The 18,682-nt window shown below is 36.0% G+C and overlaps 2 protein-coding genes across 3 annotated transcripts in view; both read right to left on the minus strand.

The window, feature by feature from the left end:
- Window positions 1–11,629, minus strand: part of LOC131159936 (iron-sulfur assembly protein IscA, chloroplastic) — a 29,129-nt gene extending 17,500 nt beyond the window's left edge. The window contains exon 1 of the mRNA XM_058115178.1: window positions 11,375–11,629. Coding sequence (XP_057971161.1) covers window positions 11,375–11,618 — 244 coding nt within the window. The 5' untranslated portion in view covers window positions 11,619–11,629. The remainder of the gene's footprint in view (window positions 1–11,374) is intronic.
- Window positions 11,630–15,237: 3,608 nt separating this feature from the next.
- Window positions 15,238–17,546, minus strand: LOC131159937 (ras-related protein Rab7-like). 2 transcript variants are annotated; one of them, XM_058115180.1, is made up of 7 exons: window positions 17,350–17,546; window positions 17,168–17,194; window positions 16,918–17,017; window positions 16,617–16,763; window positions 16,340–16,420; window positions 15,677–15,822; window positions 15,238–15,502 (listed from the first exon to the last, which is right to left on the minus strand). In XM_058115180.1, the coding sequence occupies exons 1-7, from the start codon at window positions 17,400–17,402 to the stop codon at window positions 15,430–15,432; spliced, it is 627 nt and encodes a 208-aa protein (XP_057971163.1). In that variant the 5' UTR covers window positions 17,403–17,546; the 3' UTR covers window positions 15,238–15,429. The 2 variants fall into 2 exon arrangements, with proteins under 2 accessions (XP_057971163.1, XP_057971162.1); XM_058115179.1 differs by having other exon boundaries at window positions 17,153–17,194; window positions 17,350–17,402.
- Between the last annotated feature and the right edge of the window lie 1,136 nt (window positions 17,547–18,682).

Genomic DNA, 18,682 nt, shown 5'->3' on the forward strand with positions numbered 1-18,682 from the left:
AGAGACGGCAAACGGAGAGTTGGCAAGAAAATATTTTTTTGTGAATCCGATTAAGCTCGTGACGGAGATTTTTCTGACACACGACTGATGTCACATTTTCTTCATTGAGACGTGTTCGCGAACACATCCGTGGTGGAGGAGCTGGAAAGAGAGGGCGGAGGCCGGAGGAGAGCCGGGGATTGGCCGAGAGGGCTGGCTGGGTTCGGCCACTGGTCTGGCCATCAGGGCTTGCGGCTGGTGAGAGATGTTGGATAGTGTTCTGGTGTGGTCGTGGCTGTGAAGATGGCGGTAGGCGAGGATAGAGGCTCTGCAGATCCGCGGAAGGCTGCAAGGGAAAGAGAAAAAATGGGGGAGAGCATGATGGGGGAAGAGCGGGAGCGTGAGGATGGTGGTCGTTGCAACGACGAGACTGGGAGTCTGGGAGCTGTGAGGAGACGGGTTCTCTGGTCCGCGTATGGATCTGGGCTCGTAGGGAGTTGGTGGAATGAAATGGAGAGTGGAAGAGAGTTTTGAGAGAGATGATCTGTGAGGAGAACCCGAGAGAGACCGAGAGAGGGAATAAGCTCGGGTGGTGAGTTCGCAGCTGGTCTGCCGGCTTGGCCGTAAGGTTGTGCGGGAAGATTGGATAATGGTATGGAGCAGAGGAGATCTCGGATCTGGGGGTGTTCACGGCCGTGAGGTGATGGGGATGGGCTGGCCGTAAGGAAGATGGTCGGCAGGGATGGAGCTGCTTGTGATGGTGGAGCTGTAGGATGGAGAGTGTGAGCTGGTGTGTCTGTTAGTAGGTCGTGGAGCGGTGATGGTGCAGGGGTGGTTGTTGACGGAGGCGGAGGTGAGGGAAACGGTGGAAATGATGATGGCGACGGTGGAGGGTGGTGGCTGCGATGGTGATGATGGTGCAGAGATCTGAGCTCGGGTGACAATGAGGGAGAGGTGGTGATGGCAAGAGGGTCTGTGCGAGGATGAGGAGAGAGAGAGATGCTGAAGTGAGAGTTGAATCCGAGAGTAACGACGATGGTGAACAGTAAAATGGAGATTGAGAGAGTGGGACAGTGAGATCTGCAGAGTGAGCTCTGTGTGCGAGTGCTCCCCCCCCCTCCCCCCTCCGCTGCGTGTGAATAGCCTTTTTATAGGCTCTGCAGATGGACAATGGCGCGCATGGCCAGCAAAAAGCCAAAACGGAAAAATATTCCTTCCCAGCACTTTCTGTTTGGCGGTTTTGGAGGGAATTAATCCTGGGCATGCTTTTTCCCCTTTTTTTTAATTTTTTGTTGGCCACTTTTATCTTCCCAAAAGGAAAATCCCATATTTTAAAAATAAAGCTTGATTCCCACAACGGACGGACCCGGACTCGAAAAGATGACTCGATAAAAATGTTCAAAAAAAAAAAAATCATTTTAAAAATTAAACGACTCGACTCCGAAAATTTTGAAATTTTGGAAAAACTCAATTTAAAAATTGAAAATGCTCAAATTGAAAGATTCAATTTTAAAACCAAAAAAGACTTATTTTTGAAAATACCAGGACTCGATCTTAAAACAGGACTCCAATTTAAAATAAAACAAGACTCAATATGAAACACCGGGACTCAACTTAAAACACTGGGACTCAATTTAAAACACCAGGACTAAGTTAAAAACATTGGGCTTTTCAAACAGGGTCCTCCAATTTCCAGGGTTCAAAGTCAAATTTTATTACATCGGGTCTTCTCGAAAATGGCTTGGTTAAAATTGGAGTGTCAACACTAATAAATAGGAAAAAACACTTGAGGGTAGAACACTACTTACACAAGTTTGTTGAAAATTGTCTCTTGCATGCATTTCTTCTTTCCTTCCTTTGACTTGTTATAAACTTAAGGATTGGACTAAAACCTGATTTTGGAGGAAGATCTATGGCAAGGGGATGTTGTGTTTTGTGAAGGTTTTCTTTGCTTCTCTCACTTCTCTTAATGACAGATAGTTGAATGGCTTCACCTCTTTTGAGTAATATTCTTGATCATCGGCCAGATTTTTGCTTCTCTTATGAGAGTTTCATGTAAGACATTTGCAGAACTTTTTTGGACTATCTTACCCAAATTCAAATGGCAAGGGGATGTTGTGCTTCGCCAAGTTTTCTTGCTTCTATCACTTCTCTTAATGACAGATTGGTGAATGGCTTCAAGCTCTTCTGAGTAATATTCTTTATCTTCAACCAGATTTTTACTTCTTTTATGAGAGTTTCATGTAAGACCATTGCATAAGGACTATCTTACCCAAAATTCAAATGGTTGTCGTTTTCCTTGGGAGAAATTTATCTAAAGGGCTAAGGTTCCTTAGAAAATTAAGGCTTTTTGCATGCTGCATGGCTGTCAAGAAGACAAACACTACTGACTATTCGCAGGTGAATAAGGTTTTATCCCCAGAAATCTGGGTTATGTCAATGCAGACTAATAAGATTAATGCTCCCAACACCCCCCCCCCCCCCCAAAACAAAAAAAAGCTACAGATTATAGCTTCGTTGAGCAATTTTGTCTGTCCAGACTCTGCAGAGGATATATCTTTCTTTCTTTCTTTCTTTCCTTTTTTTGGGGGAGGGTGGGTTTTGGGGTGCACCCTGCAAGGGGGGGGGGGGTGTGCATTTGATTTTTTCAACAAAGGAAGAAGTGAATGATGTTGCATAATTGTGCTTTGCTAGTCTGCTGTGGATGCTTCTGCCGAGAATTCCTTATCTCCCAAGTACGGTGATCGGAAGACATTCATCATTTAATATCAACATTCTTTGTTGCTGCTGCTGTTGCCGTTTTTTATTTTTCAAAAAAAAAAATTTCATGGACTTGTTCTCCTCCTTTTATTGTATTTTTCTTTCTTTCCTTAATAAATATTCCACCTCTATCATAGGATAAAAAAGTGGAAATAAGAATGTGCTATATACTTGTATCTAACTCAAATCACAAAAGCTGATAAGAAGAACCATGTTAAAAGCTAAATGGCACAAAAAACACAGACAAAAAAGTAGCGAAGGTTGATTGGATAGGGAAGGAAAACCAGTTAAACTTATCTAGGATAGCAGCTTTGCACTAGCCTTGGCAGCTGATTCGAGATTAAATGAATTCAGGTATGAATTATTGCAAGAATCTTCTGGGTTTGTCCCGGATTGCTAATTGATCTTGTTTTTATTTAGTTTTCCCTTAAACTAGTAGAGATGCATGCAATGCACAGGATATTACTATCTCTTGATTTAGCTATCTAAAGAGTTAAATGTTTTAATTTAATTTAATTAATTAATTTTTTACTTTTTTAAAAAATAAATGTGTATCTTAAATTATGTAATCCAATTTAGATGTACAGAAAAAGACTCCAATAAATGCATATCATAAATTGGGTGCGTCATTATAATAATTTATTTATTTTTTAGTTGTACAAAAAAATTTCGTTGGTTCTCATAATTTTATTTTATTTCTCGATTCAAAATTATCAGAAATTAGGATTAGAGTTTTGAGGGCCATAGAGAGCCTCTTGTTTTGCTTTTAGATATATAATTTGAAGGAAGTAAGATTGGTTTTTAGCTTGCTAGATATGGATGTGGTTCAGGCTTCTCGGTCTATGGGATTTCTTTCTATATAACTTTTTGATTTTTAATCAACACAGGGCTCTTCCATGATCAAGATTCACGTACCTAATGCACCTATTATTAATTCAATCACAATTAAGATTCAGGATCAACAGCTAATGCCAATCTCTCCTCCTTCGCTGAATTGCTGAACTACTGGTGAATTAAGCTGGAGGATTTTATTCAAGAATCCAGCACCACCCAAATGTGGAATTGCAGTATTTCAAACCTATTAAGATCGAAGGACAAATTCTTGTGCAAGCCCCTGGAGAGATCTTATGTTTGAAAATTGCAGACTGAGAGGGTTCTAGTGTAGGTTGACTAGGTTTTTCAATGGATCTCCATCTTACATAAAACATATTACTAGGAAGAGTTAGCATAGACATAACTTCCTGAAATTATTACGCTTAGTAATGTCGCCAATACCTTAAAGCTTAAAGATCTGCAGTTCAGGACCGGATTCTTGATAATTGGCCCTTGTGCGTAAGAAATAAACCTATCTTTTGCAGATGTGGAATGGTACTGCTGAAATAAATCAAGTTACCCTGAAGAAAAGGCCTGTTTGGGTTAGATTTGATAGTATTCCTTCCTAGTTTTGGACTGCATGGTATATATCCCAAGTCGAACTGCTATTCTTTTGTATGAGGATTCTCTGACAAAAGAAACAAGATATCTCTCATTTGCTAGAGTCTGCATAGAAGTTGATGTAGAAAACATTCTTTCTTCTAAGGTTGATCCAAAGCCTATTAATGAAGAGATTATTTCAGTTGCAGATGAATATGATTGGAAGCCTTTTTGCCATCTAAACTGCAAGATTTTTTGTCATTCCACCAACGATAGTCCCTCTAAATTGCAGTGGGTAAGAAAAACAAATTAAGAGATCAGTCTATCTGCTAAGCCCCTAAAAGGTAATATGAATGAGGAGGAAATAAAATCTGTCAGAAGCCATTGACTGATAAGGAACAAGGATATGATAAGCCAATTGGGACTTCAAACAAGGAGGCTATCAGTACTTTGGCAGTTTGGCTGCTGTGGATGCATCTATCTCTTCTTTAGCAAGTTAATGACTGCTGTGCTGGTGAACAGAATAAAGAGGATTATCTTAATCATGTTTCGGTTGAACAGAATCTTTATGCTCATAATTCACAAACAGTGGGTATTTCTGCTTCTGCTGAAGGGAGTTAATTTGCTAGCAAGTTACATCCTGCGGATCATCCTTCCTCTTCTGATCCAGCTTATGTCTCTCAATATGAGGTCTCATTAGATGCCATTAATAAGCACGCTGGTAACAAGAAGTGTATGAAAAAAGGAGAATCGTTGAATGTCCCAGAAATTCCTCCTCAAGGAAGAAACATTAAAGTTCGTGCTATGTTCAAATCTTAAATATTTCCAGTTGGAACTTGGAACATTACAGGACTTAATGATCCTCAAATGCATGTAGCATGGCTTGTTTTATTAAATTAGCAGAGATAGCCTTCTTGGTTGATGTGAAACTAGAATTGGAAGCCATCATTTTAGAAAATTTTAAGAGCTCGCAGAAGAATTGGATAGTTATAATGTCCATTGGGAATGATTTGGATACATATCAACCTAAGAATTTGGAAAATTAAGGATGTTTTAGATCACCAGCATATTACTGTGAAGATTAAAGACATTTCTTTTGGAATTTGTTTTCGGCTTTTTATAGATTATGCCCCCGATGAGCTATCAAAAAGGAAGTCCCTGTAGTCAATCCCTCATCACTGCTCTTTTCAAATCAATCATACTCCGGAGTAGATTATGGGTAGCTTCAATACTATAAGATCTAGGGATGAAATTAACTGCACAGTTTCTCCTAACTGGCATGCAAAGTGCCATTGACTTTCTCTTTTTTTCGCGCAATAAGAGGGATAAGGGTTTTATTGCTAGGAAGTTGGACAAAGTCCTCACTAATGCAAACTGGGCTATTTCTTTCCCATATTCTACTGTTTAATTTCTGCCTTCTAGTATCTCTGATCTCCCATGTTTGCCCACTTGAAAAAAGGTTTGGATGCTATCTTCAGAAACTTCCCCATCAAATTCTTATATTGTTCGATTGAACATTCTGAATTTATGTCTTCAGTGGAGAGGACTTGGAATTCTAAGATCCCTGGAACTCCAACGTTTGTTCTCTGAAGCAAATTAAAAGTTCTGATATGGAGTTGGTTCATCTGGATTTATTATAAATTGCTTTGATGACGTTTTGTTATCTAAATTTAAAACTAAGTGATGTTTTGTTATCTAATTTAAAACAAAGTACCAAGATAATTTTGACATTATGAAGGTTGAGGAATGAGGAATCTATTACAAAGCAAAAACCTAATTCAGTGACTGAAGGTGGGGCGTCAAAATCATAGTAATCATAGGTGCAAGGCGCAGAGAGGCAACAAGGCTAGCACCTCATTGCTCACAGCGCCTTGAAATTTTTGAAGCTGTTAATAAAGAAACTGTAGCCAGAACAAGCCCTAGCCCTCTTCCAGCAATTTAGCCTTCAACCCGAACGAGCCCTACTGCCCTAGCCCTTCGTCTTCGAGCCCTCAACTCAAACCAGCAGGATTCATCTTCAACCCTTCAAACCAGCATGAAACCAGCCAGCTCCCATGTTTTGCCCACTTGAAAAAAGGTTTGGATGCTATCTTCAGAAACTTCCCCATCAAATTCTTATATTGTTGGATTGAACATTCTGAATTTGTCTTCAGTGGAGGACTTGGAATTCTAAGATCCCTAGAACTCCAATGTTTGTTTTCTGTAGCAAATTAAAAGTTCTGAAGATGGATTTGAAACTTTTCTTTGCAGAATATGGAGTTAGTTCATCTGGCTTTATTATAAATTGCTTTGATGATGTTCTGTTATCTAAATTTAAAACTAAGTGATGTTTTGTTATCTAAATTTAAAACTAAGTAGCAAGATTATTTTGAAATTATGAAGGATGAGGAATGAGGAATCTATTATGAAGCAAAAACCTAATTCAGTGACTGAAGGTGGGGCGTCAAAATCATCGTAGTCATAGGCGCGAGGCGCAGAGGGGCAACAAGGCTAGCGCCTCATTGCTGTTGAGGCGAGGTGACCTTTAAGAGGTGCAGGCAGGCGCACTGAGGCTCACAGCGTCTTGAAATTTTTGAAGCTGTTAATAAAGAAACTGTAGCCAGAACAAGCCTTAGCCCTCTTCCAGCAATCCAACCTTCGACTCAAACCAGCCCTACTGCCCTAGCCCTTCATCTTCGAGCCTTCCACTCGAACCAACAGGATTCATCTTCAACCCTTCAAACCAACACAAAACCATCCGGAACCCTTCTTCTTCAAACCAGCAGGAGCTTCGTGAGTTCGTCTTTGAGCCTTTGAACCAGCAGGAGCTTCGTGAGTTCGTCCAGCAAGAGCTTTCGTAAGTTCTTCTTCTTCTTCTTCTTTTCCACTTCTTCTTCAGTTCTTTTGCTGCCTGCTGCCTGCTGCCTTCTGCCTGCTGCTCCTTTTTATAATATTATATGTAATTAATCATTCAATGCAAATTTATAAATAATATATAACCATTTTTTTTTACTGAATTTAGCTGCTTCTTCTTTTATTGTACTCTTTTCTTTTGATGTTGAACTTTGTTGATGCTTTTGAGCCTTCGGCTTGGCAATTTCATTAAATTTCCAATTTTGGTATTGAATATTTTGGCATTTTAAATTCTAATATTACTATCGATGTGTTCATATATCAATTACTCACCAAATAGGCATTGTACAAAATTTTAATAATTGCGCGCCTCACAAACCTTCACCTCGCGCCTCGGTACGCCTTGCGCCTTTGAGTACTTTGGTCAAAATACAAGGTTTTTTTTTTTTTTCTCAGATAGGCGGTGCAAAGAAAATACTACTAAAGTTCTCTATGGCACCAATGGTGCTGCAGCTAAGTGTAATAGTCTCTAGCCAACTCCAGTCAGGTATTGCCCGCTTTGGCACATTGGACCTCACAGTTTTGTCCCATGAAAGGCACCTTACAAGCTTGAAACAAAAACCATCCTTATATGGCCCCAATGTGAGGTCTTGACTAGCTCTAATAAGCCCTCATTAGAGAGGCTCATACTTCTGTGTGGGACCTAGACCCCTATATAGGATCCACCCACATGCCAAAACCTCCAGAGCAACTCTAGTACCAAATTTTCGGGTGAGGTAGAATCTGCTTTCACTCATTGCCCTCACTGTTTTGTCTCACAAAAAGGTATCTCACAAGTTGAAGCAAAACCATCCTTATATGGTCAAAAGCCCAAAACCTACCTAAAACATGCTTGGTGTGGGATTATGACATAAAATTAAGCTTGAAGGCTATGAAATAAAGGAAGGTGATTTTGTGTGTATGAGGCTTTGCTGGCTATACAAATTGTAATGTTAAGCCCCCTCAACTTTTTACATTGCCTCAGATTTAGTTGGTGTAATTCTGAGAAAATAGCTCTCAGCAACTAGAGATCAAGAAGAATGTATTCTCCTTTTCTGATGAAATAGTCCCAGGTCCTGATGCTAATGTTGGAAAATCATTAGTAATGATTTTATTGTTGCCATTCAAACTTTCTTCAAACACTATAAGGTTACATTTGGCTCACAGAATAGCTATTCCTAAGAATAAGATAAAATACAATGAGAAATTTGGGAATAGGCATTCCCATGGTAATAATTATTCCCTGTCCATTACTTATTTCTTCCAACATGGAATGGAAGGCTATAAACATTCCCATAAAGGAATTTGGGAATAATTACATTTGGCTATTCCTTATTAAGGATTTATAAATTTTTTTTTGCATAATCATTTGCTTCACAGTAAAAATATATCCTTTTATATAAACTATCAACCTCAACTATTGAAGCACATCAATGTGAATTCTTCCTTCTCTGGATCCTAAATGCAAAACTCTGTTTATTATCTCAGACTTCAGATCTGCTGCAGTCAGCGACATAGTCTATAAGTGTCTGACGAAGATATCGACAAACAAGCTTCGAACCAGTTTGCCTTCTTTCATCATTGTGAATCAAGCTGCTTTCATCAAAGGAAAGCAGATTCAGGGCAATGTTTTGTTGGCTCAGGAATTATTGCACGGCTATAGCAGGGATAAGCCTCCTCCTAGATTTGAACTAAAATTGATAAAAGAAGGCTTTTGATTCAGTTGACTGTAACTTTTTATTTATCCTCTCATTTGCAATGACTCTCATATGAATTTTGTCCCTTGGATGAAGAAAATGAATTACCTCCCATTGTTATTCTACTTCTCTTAGTGGGGCTGTAGAAGGATTCTTAAAGGTGGTAAGGGGCTCAGGCAGGGTGATCCTTATTCCCCATAATCGTTTTATAATGATGATGGAGGTGCTTGCGGAATTTCTAAAGAGAACCTCAGGCCTGAACGTGCTCACTTACCTCTCTGATAACCAAAATAACAGAGGTACAGTCTCCACTCAGTGTATCAAATCTGTGTGGGATTCATTTTATAAGTTTACTGATCTGAAGCTAATCCTAGAGAATCTGCCTTATTTTGTTCAGGTATCGATCATTTTAACTTAATCTGTTGTTATTGAGTAAATGGAAGCCATTTTCTTGCCACACTTATGAGTTTTCATTTAACTACTAAAAAGGTATCTGGTGATTATGAGATACTCCTGGAAAGAATTTCAGGAAAGATGAGCTTGTGGGCACATAAATTTATTTCTTTTGCTGGCAGATTGCAGCATATATAAAATCAGTTCATTTCAGCATTCAATCATATTGCTGTTCTGCCTTCATTTTCCCTGAAGCTCATCAGGAGTTTGGAAAAGAGATTCAACTCTTTTTCTTTGGCATGGGAATGATTGGAAATCAAGTGGTTGCAGGGTCAAATGGAAGAATATCAGTATACCTGAGCAAGGATGGACAGCTAAGCAATAAAAGGGTTAGATTGCCCTTTGCATTTTTTTTTTTTTTCCCTCTTTTTTTATTATATTGATCTTTTCACTAAGGGCATTTTGGCCTTTTGAATGATTAGTTTGTCCTTCATATATGGCAATCCAAACATTCAATAGGATAACTATCATAGTGTCTAATCCAGTATATTCAATCTAGTCCAATCCTGTACTGTACTGTTCAGTCCAGTCCAGTCCAGTTCCATGATCCTTAACCACCAAAACTATGCACCCTAAAGGTTTCTCAGGGGTCAGGACTGTACTTGGACATGGAGGAAAAGTTTGCAAATCAGAGAAAAAATCTACCCTTATATCAGGCATCCTGTGGGGTATCTACATTTCTATTTTATAATAACTGGGAGCCTGTTGGGTCTCTCATCCAGAGATTTGGCTTTCAAATCATTCAGGAGACTAACTTTCTGTGTTTAAAAAAATGTTGACTTTATACAACCAGTAACTCATGGAATTGATCTCACTTCAGATAATTCCTCCTGGGATGCTTCTTGATAGTTGATACTGCTAGCCAGGAAAAGTTTTTCAGGAAGTGGATGCTACTGGTTATTTCTCTTTAAGATCAGCTTGGGATTTCCTTAGATCCAACTTCCCCACTGTCTGTGGGGCAAATTTGGTTTGATTTTCAGGGAACATAACATGGCATGCTTTTATAACCTGGCCTGCAATGCTAAACAGGCTCCCTACCTTTGAAAGACTTTCTAGAAGGGGAATTAGTCTGTCGTTTTTCATTCTGTGCACTGTTAATTGTAGTCAAACCAGAGATCATTTTTTTCCCCCAAATGTGGATTCTATGAGGAGGTTTCTAGGAGATTATACACTTATACAGTTTTTGAGCTTAAGTTGGGTTGTGAATGTAACACTGAAATTCATTGTCTTTGTCCAGTTTGTTCTGCAAGTTCTTTTGAAGCCTATAACCGTAAGCTAGTGTGGACTGTTGCAGTCTGTCTTATGTTGGACATACAGAAACAGTAACTTATAATATAAAAAAAATTTAAGCCTCCTACTCAGGATACCATCAGAAGAGTTCTGTTTGATGTTAAGGGCAGACAGTATGGTTCTAGTCTTCTAGAAAATAAAGTACAAAGGGTTGTCATAGACTTTAGAACAGCTGGATTAATATTTTTGCCCATTTGCCAATAAATCTCTTGATGCTTATCTTCTTCAATAAAACATATTCTAAATAGCAGACGCTTAGTAGAATGGAAAACAGTCCATGCTAACCAAGAAAAAACATACACAATGTGGTAAGGGTGTAACTGCTAAAACAGTTAAACCCTGACGTTAGTTTCAATTTCTTAAAGGCGTACAAGTCAGAGCAGATTACAAACATCATTGTCTCACACTAGAATTTGACCGAATAACCACTTGGATGTATCCGAGTATCTTTAAAGTAACAAAACCACAAACTCCAGCAAGACTGAAATTTCTTCACATTTTTGCTAGACACATGCTTCTAATTCAAGCAAATTAAGTAAGTCGATAAACATATATCCTATGAATTTGCCCCTATCCACTTTCTTCTTTCAATTTCAACCCTAACGTACAAATTAATCGTCATTTTAGATGCAACAAGAAAAATCGGGAACAGAAGAATGAAAAAAATGGAAAAAAGAAATACCATAGTTATTTATCAACAAGAAGTAAACCAAGTGAAAATTAGATGCAGATGAGGATGAGCCTTTAAATCTAGTGCAAGCTCCATCGGTTCTCATCAAGTTTCGTATGGGACACTCAATACCTTTTTCAGACACCATAGTTTCACATATCAGAAACGCAAGGAAAAAATTTCTCTCAAGAATTCAGCAGATTTATTTCCAATTTGGAAGTTCAAATCATTTCAAAAGTACCTGCAGCGGAACTCGATCGAATACAGAGGCGTTTTCTGAGATTGATATTTGCATGGGAGGGTCGAAAAGATACCAAAGCAGAAGGTTGGGGCAAGGAGCTCGACGCCTTTGGAATACGGAGAAGAGACGGGCAATGGGCTGTTGCAGAGAACGCCATGAGAGACAGAGAGAGGAGGAGGAGGAGGAGGAGGAGGAGAAATGAATTTCTGTTCTGTGCTGCCGTAAATGGTGACAAATTTTGCATCTGGAGCGAGACAAAATTTTGATGAAATGATCGTAGCCGTTCAAAATCAGAAGCACGGTCGTTGACTGAATAGTAGGTTGATCTGAGGGTCGAAGTTATTCCAGTTAATACTCATTTTCTAATTTTCATTATTTTTTTGCACTTAATTTTCAACGCCCTGGTTCCACGAGTTTTTTACCAAAATATTAAAAGAAAAAATCAAAAAACACAAATATAAAGGAAATTGAAAAAATTTTCACCAATGTAGGCTTTAAAAAAAAAAAAACTAGTTGCAATTCTTAACTGCCAAAATTAAAAAAAGTTAAAAATTGATAACCGAGTTTTCAAAAGTCGGTTTGGACTTTAAAATTTAAAAAAAAAAAAAAAAAAAAAGTCAGCCGCAATTCTTGACTGCCAAAATAAAAAAATAAAAAAAAAAAGAAAAACCGACTTTTCAAAAGTCACCCCCCAAAAACCAAATCCCAACTCCCCACCCAAAATCAAATAATAAAATATATATTATTTTTAATTTAAATAATAATAAAAATTATATTATTTTTCAAATTTTAAGATTTAAATAATAATTTGTAAATAAAAAAAATATTTTTAAATGTCATTTAATATAAAAAATATTTTCTACTTTTTATTTATTTTTCAAATGAATTAAAAAAAAGTAAATTAATTTTTTAATTTCAAAATATGATATAAAAATGAATACAATAACAAAAAAATTGAAATAATTTACTTTTAAGAATAATAACACAAAAATGACATCTTACTTCCTAATTACATAAAAAAATTATTTAAAAAAACTAACTTCCATTTTTTTCCCAAAATAGAAAATCTATCTCTAATTTTAATTAATCTTTCATTTTCCCGTTATTCTACTTTTCTTTCGAACTAAATAGCATCAATGTACTATAATGGAATCTATCATCTTTTCTACGAGTACAGCCTAAAGGGAGCTGTGTGGGACAACATCGTTTTGGCTCACTGCATCTCCAAGGATCTCATCAACTGAGTCGACCTTGACCCAACCATTTACCCGTCCAAACCCTTCGACATAAATAGGTGCTAGTCCGGATCTGCCACCATCCTCCTGGGCAACAAACCTGTCCCCCACGTTCTACCCCTCCCTCCCTCCCTCCCCCCAAATCAAATCCCCCCCGCCCTCCAGTTCTACCCCTGCCTCCCCCTTAAAAGTGGGAATAATAAATTTTTTTAATTTAAATAATAAAAAAAATATATATTATTTTTCAAATTTTAATATTTAAATAAAAAATATATTTTTAAGTGTCATTTAATACAAAAAGTATTTTTTACATTTTATTTATTTTTCAAAGGAATTAAAAAAAGTAAATTTTTTAATTTCAAAAAATTATATAAAAATGAATACAATAACAAAAAATTTGAAATAATTTACTTTTGGGAATATTAAGACAAAAAATGACATTTTACTTCCTAATTACATAAAAAAATTATTTAATATATCATTAATAATGGAAAATTTATTTAACATATTATTTTATGTTTATTTTATATAGAAAAATTTTAAAATTTAATATTTCTTACCTAACCGACTTTTCAAAAGTCGGTTTGGATTAAAAAAAACAAAACAAAACAAAAAACTTACACAAAAATCTAGGCATAAAAAACAATTAGAATGAAATAATAAAATTGAAGAAAAATATAATGAAATAAAAAAATTATAACACATGTTTCACGTGTTCTCCCATCACTAAAGTGTCCAACCCGTGCCACTTGCGCACCGAAACTGGGAAAAAATTCGAGCATTCGCACATTCCGGTTTTCGGAGTAGAGTGGAGTAGGTGCTTCGCCTTGAACTAATTCACGAAATCTCTGCTTTGGTATAAGTAGGTCATTCCCCGGTGCTTCCTTCGACTGCCGACGACCATTCTCCAGTGCTTGTTTCGCCCGATCCAACTCGTGGTCGGGTCACAGAACGTGCTTGTGTTCATGTTCAGGGTGAGAACCACAAGGGGATTGTCATCGAATTTAATCCATTCACGGAGATACGAGTCGGATAGGTTAGCGGGTACGGCGTAGTTATGGACCTGCCTGTTATGAGAGTCAAGTATGGTGTAGAGGATGACGGGTTTGTTGCCCGCGAGGATGGTGGCAGATCCGAACTAGCACCCATTTATGTCAAAGGGATTGGACGAATAGATGGTCGGGTTAAGGGTGACCCAGTTGATGAGGTCCTTGGAGATGGAGTGAACCCAAACGATGTTGCCCAACACAGCTCCCTTTGGGCTGTATTGGTAGAAGAGATGATAGATTCCATTATAATACATTAGTCCTATTTGGTTCGAAAGAAAAGTAGAATAGTGAGAAAATGAAAGATTAATTAAAATTAGAGACAAATTTTCTAGTTTGGGAAAAAAATGGAAGTTAGTTTTTTTTAAAATTTTTTTTTTAATGTAATTAGGAAGAAGTAAGATGTCCTTTTTATCTTATTATTCTTAAAAGTAAATTATTTCAATTTTTTTGTTATTGTATTCATTTTTATATCAATTTTTGAAATTAAAAAATTAATTTACTTTTTTAATTCATTTGAAAAATAAATAAAAAGTAAAAAATATTTTTTATATTAAATGACACTTAAAAATATTTTTTTTATTTACAAATTTTTATTTAAATCTTAAAATTTGAAAAATAATATATTTTTTATTATTATTTAAATTAAAAATAATATATATTTTATTATTTGATTTTGAGTGGGGGATTGGGATTTGGATTTTGGAGGGTGACTTTTGAAAATCGGTTCTTAATTTTATTTTATTTTTAATTTTAAAGCTCAAACCGACTTTAGGAAAATCGGTTTTTAATTTTTAACTTTTTTCTTTTATTTTGGCAGTCAAGAATTACGGTTGACTTTTTTTTTAAAGTTCAAACGGACTTTTGAAAAGTTGGTTGGGTATGTTTGTGTAAATTTTTTCAATTTCCTTCGTATTTGTGTTTTTTGATTTTTTTTCTTTTAATATTTTGGTAAAAAACTCTTGCTTGCACAAAAGAGGATATTTTTGGTTCCTGGTGGGCTCCGGCCCAATCTGTGCAGCAACCCGTTAGTGTTTTTGGTGGGCCTGGCTACCATTTAGACATTTTAAAGTATATCTAGAAAAATTAGGTAAATATTGGATTTAAAAAATAATAAAATTATTCTCAAATATTTTCGTCCTTAAGTAATCATTGCTCATGTCTCCCCAAAAAAGATATACATATTTTTCTACTTTTATTTCATACATAGTTGATGTGCATATTTACAAACCTCAATTTATTATTATATCTGTTAGTTAAAATTTGATATATATTGTTGACTCACAACCTAGTAGTTTAACCTTTTAATTAAAATGATAATTTAATATGGTATTAGAGTTAGTTATCAAAAAGTCCTGAGTCCTAATCTTGTTGCTCGCATTTACTGTGTTAAAACTTAATATACATTATTGATTCACAGCCTAATAGGTTGAACTTTTAGGTAAAGTGATAATATAACAGTACCTTTTTATTTTATCGGACTATTTTTGACATTGTCATCTTCTTTTTATGAACTAAAATCAACAATATTGTGAGAAAAAAGAATATTAATATCAAAGTTAAAAGATACTGAATTAGCAAGTTAATAAAATGAAATCATAATGTGATTCCATATTAAATGACAAATTAAGGAACAATACATTATACCAATGAGGTAAAAAAATATACATTTGAAGGAAGAAAGAAAAAAACAGTGGAAAAAAATATATTAAAGAATCAAAAGAACAAATATGATACATATGAATGATTTTGAATTAATTTTTTGGGTGACGATTTAGCATGCACACCCTCCTCCTATTTGTTCTGTTTCTGAAATAATTTCTGGGATCGGTTCGAATTGAAAGTAACTGCAAAAATAAATAAATAAATAAATATTTATATAATAAATTCATAAATTCATAAATAAATGTTTAAACTGTCAATATAGAGCCAAATAATTTTGACAACAATTAATCTATTGCGATCCAAAAAGAAAAAAGGAAGTTGAAGAAATTTGGTGAAGAAAAGTGAGTAGTACTTACTTGTCCTCCTCTCTTTCATTGTCAAGTGCAGCCTTAGCAACACATAGAAAAGCATCATCCACATTATAACCCTCCTTGGCCGAGGTCTCAAAATAAGGTACATTGCCCCTACTCTCACACCATTCCTTGGCTCTCTTCTCGGGAACCTACATGTAGTAATACATAACCGACATACTAAATTTAATATGCTTATTCATAAGAGAAAATGATTATCAAACCGCAATTAAAACCCCCACATAAATACTCTTAAATCTTCATAACCCCCATAAACATAATAATGTGCTCATCATCAATATCGAATTGAAAGAGGGTCAATCTCCATCATTATAAAAAGGGAATCTTAGAGGAGATAAGTATCTCACTCTCATCTACTTCTTTCTACTATTGCAATCAAAAGCCTCTCATGAGTCTCTAACTTAGGTATCGGAGTGATCTCCGGAGTACCCCCGAGTCCCACAAGCCGTTCTCGCTTGTTTCTTTTCAGGTGGTTGCGGTTTGAAGGACGATTCACAAAGGTCGTTTGATTTTTTCAACAGCAAAATATATAATACCCCAAATTATAGAAAAAAAAAAAGAATATATTGAGGGAGAGAAAGAGAGAGAGAGAGAGAGAGATGCATGAATTGATCTGATTAAATTAATGGAATGTATATAAATTCTTACTGCTCGACTATTTCCACCGTCTATGTCGACCTTGTTTCCAAGCAGCACAAAGGGGAATGTGTTGGGATCAGTTGGGTCTGCCTGGATATTCATTCAATCACTCATAAATTTAGTCATCCAAATTGGGACAAAATTCTCCTTAACATTATATTTTTTTTAACTTTTATTTTTAAATTTTAAAATAACTACAGGATATATCAACTTATAAAATCAATAAATAGACAATTGTACAAACTAATGAATGAAGCAAAATATAAAAAATAAAAAAAAAAGTGACCTGTCTAAGAAATTCTTCGTGCCAATTAGTAAGTGTGTCGAAGGATTTGTGGACATTAACATCATACACAAGAACACAGCAATCTGCACCTCGATAAAACGCGACGCCCAGGCTCTGAAACCTTTCTTGCCCAGCAGTGTCCCAAATCTGGATTGATATATATTATCGATAATCAAACTGAATTAATTAAGCAAAATCACTAGCTAATTAATCAACAATTAAATTAGCAACTAGCTAGCTAGCTAGCTGGTGGAATTGACATAATCAAAAAATATATAATTATATATGCTAATTAACCCACCTGCAGAGTGACCAGTTTATCATCAACCTGGAGTTCCTTGGTAACGAAGTCAGCACCGATTGTCGCTTTGTACTGTTGGCTGAACTTATTGTACACGTATCTGTTTTAATTCTCAGTTAACGATGACAATAAGTAAATTTAATTTCAACCCAGAATGGAACACGCTTTCATTTCTTGTCTTTTAAAAACAAATTAATTAAAGCCTTTATTTTCACAGACACATAAATTAATAAGCATGCATAATGGATACTGATTCATCAAAGACGTCTTCCCCACCCTGAAAAAATCCCATTCAAAACTTAATCAGAAGAGGAAAAGAAAGGCAGAAATTAATAAGAACAAATTAAACATTAGAATAGAAATTAATGAAATGAAACGAGTAATCATGCATGCATGCATGCATGGTAGCTAGCTACTAGGCTAATTAATTACCCGCTGTCGCCGAGGACGATGACCTTGAGCAGGGTTCTTCTTCGCGTCAACATGGCGATATATACACGCACACGCAAAGAGAAAGAGCAGAACACGTAAAATTAAACAGGAAGAGTTAAGGTACAGCCGATTATCTTCTTCCCTTAATTCACAGTTTGGCTATTCTTCTTCTTCTTCTTCTGCAGCTTTAATTTTGCATTCCTTTGGTTTTCATGTGAGCTTTTTACCAAACAGAAGGGAGGATAGGCGCCAGCGAAGCTGACAAAATGTATAAAACTGGTTGGTTGACATGCGGGGGGAAAGTTCAGGTAGGTTTTGAACTTTGCGGTATCATGGGAAGGGCGTGTTTGGCTGTCAACTCTCGAGGTACGTGTGATCCAGATTTGGAACGTGGGTTTTTGGACACGTGGGGGGAGTTTATCGAGTGAGATTGGTTGGGTTCGGTGGTATCGGCTGCACCAGATTGCTGAGAGTCTAATTTGTCATGCGGCTCGTGCTGGCCTCACCCTGGTGGGCTGGCCTGGCACAAATAGGGATTTTGACTGTTTCTTGATTTGGGAATTTGGTGGGAATGTAGAAACAGGTTGGGACAGACCTGACTTCAACCATAATTAATTAATTAATTAATCATGCTTATATACATGTTCTTAATTAATTGCCCATTATTTGACTTGCTAATTCTTACTATCCCCCAAAAAAGTACTCTTAATTAATGCAGTTCCATTTTGGGTAATGTGTAATTTTTCAATTTTAATTTTTGAGTTATATTCATCTAACATCTAAGCATCTTTTTTTCCTTTAAAAACAAAAAGCATCACATTTTTTTTGTTTCAATTTTTGAGTTTCCAATATATACACATATATACGTACATGTGTGTGTATATATATATATATATATATATATATATAAATTTATTAATGGTGACAGACAATTCATAAAGAATGACAATAATGAAAGATCTTATAAAATGTGAAATATTAATGGGGAGTAAAATAAAAGGCAATTAGTGCACAATTAGTTGTCATAATACGACCACGAAATGCACTGAAACTCATCTTACAATTTTTTTTCTTCTCTCAAAATGATGTTTCGCTACCTTCAATTCGTTTCAAGTTAAGATATTCTCTTGCCAACTCATATATGATAATTTTAGCAATAGCAGCTAGACAATAAATCAATAAAGAGTACAAAAATTTTGAAAAACTTTGTAAGATTACCACTTTATCTAAAATCTTAAGTTTCTTAGGTTGTGGGCCAACAATATATATCAAGTTTTAACACTCTTCCGCACATGCAGCCCGACAGCACATAGAGAGATAAACACATGATTTT

The sequence above is a fragment of the Malania oleifera genome, chromosome 7, assembly GCF_029873635.1.
Source record: "Malania oleifera isolate guangnan ecotype guangnan chromosome 7, ASM2987363v1, whole genome shotgun sequence".
In the NCBI taxonomy this organism is placed as follows: domain Eukaryota; kingdom Viridiplantae; phylum Streptophyta; class Magnoliopsida; order Santalales; family Ximeniaceae; genus Malania; species Malania oleifera.

Coding starts and splice junctions, on each gene's coding strand:
- LOC131159937 (XM_058115179.1), bottom strand. CDS start 17,402: ATGTTGACGCGAAGAAGAACCCTGCTCAAGGTCATCGTCCTCGGCGAC. Junction 16,421..16,616: donor ACGAAGAATTTCTTAGACAG/GTCACTTTTTTT, acceptor ATGAATATCCAG/GCAGACCCAACTGATCCCAA. Junction 15,503..15,676: donor AATGAAAGAGAGGAGGACAA/GTAAGTACTACT, acceptor TTATTTTTGCAG/TTACTTTCAATTCGAACCGA.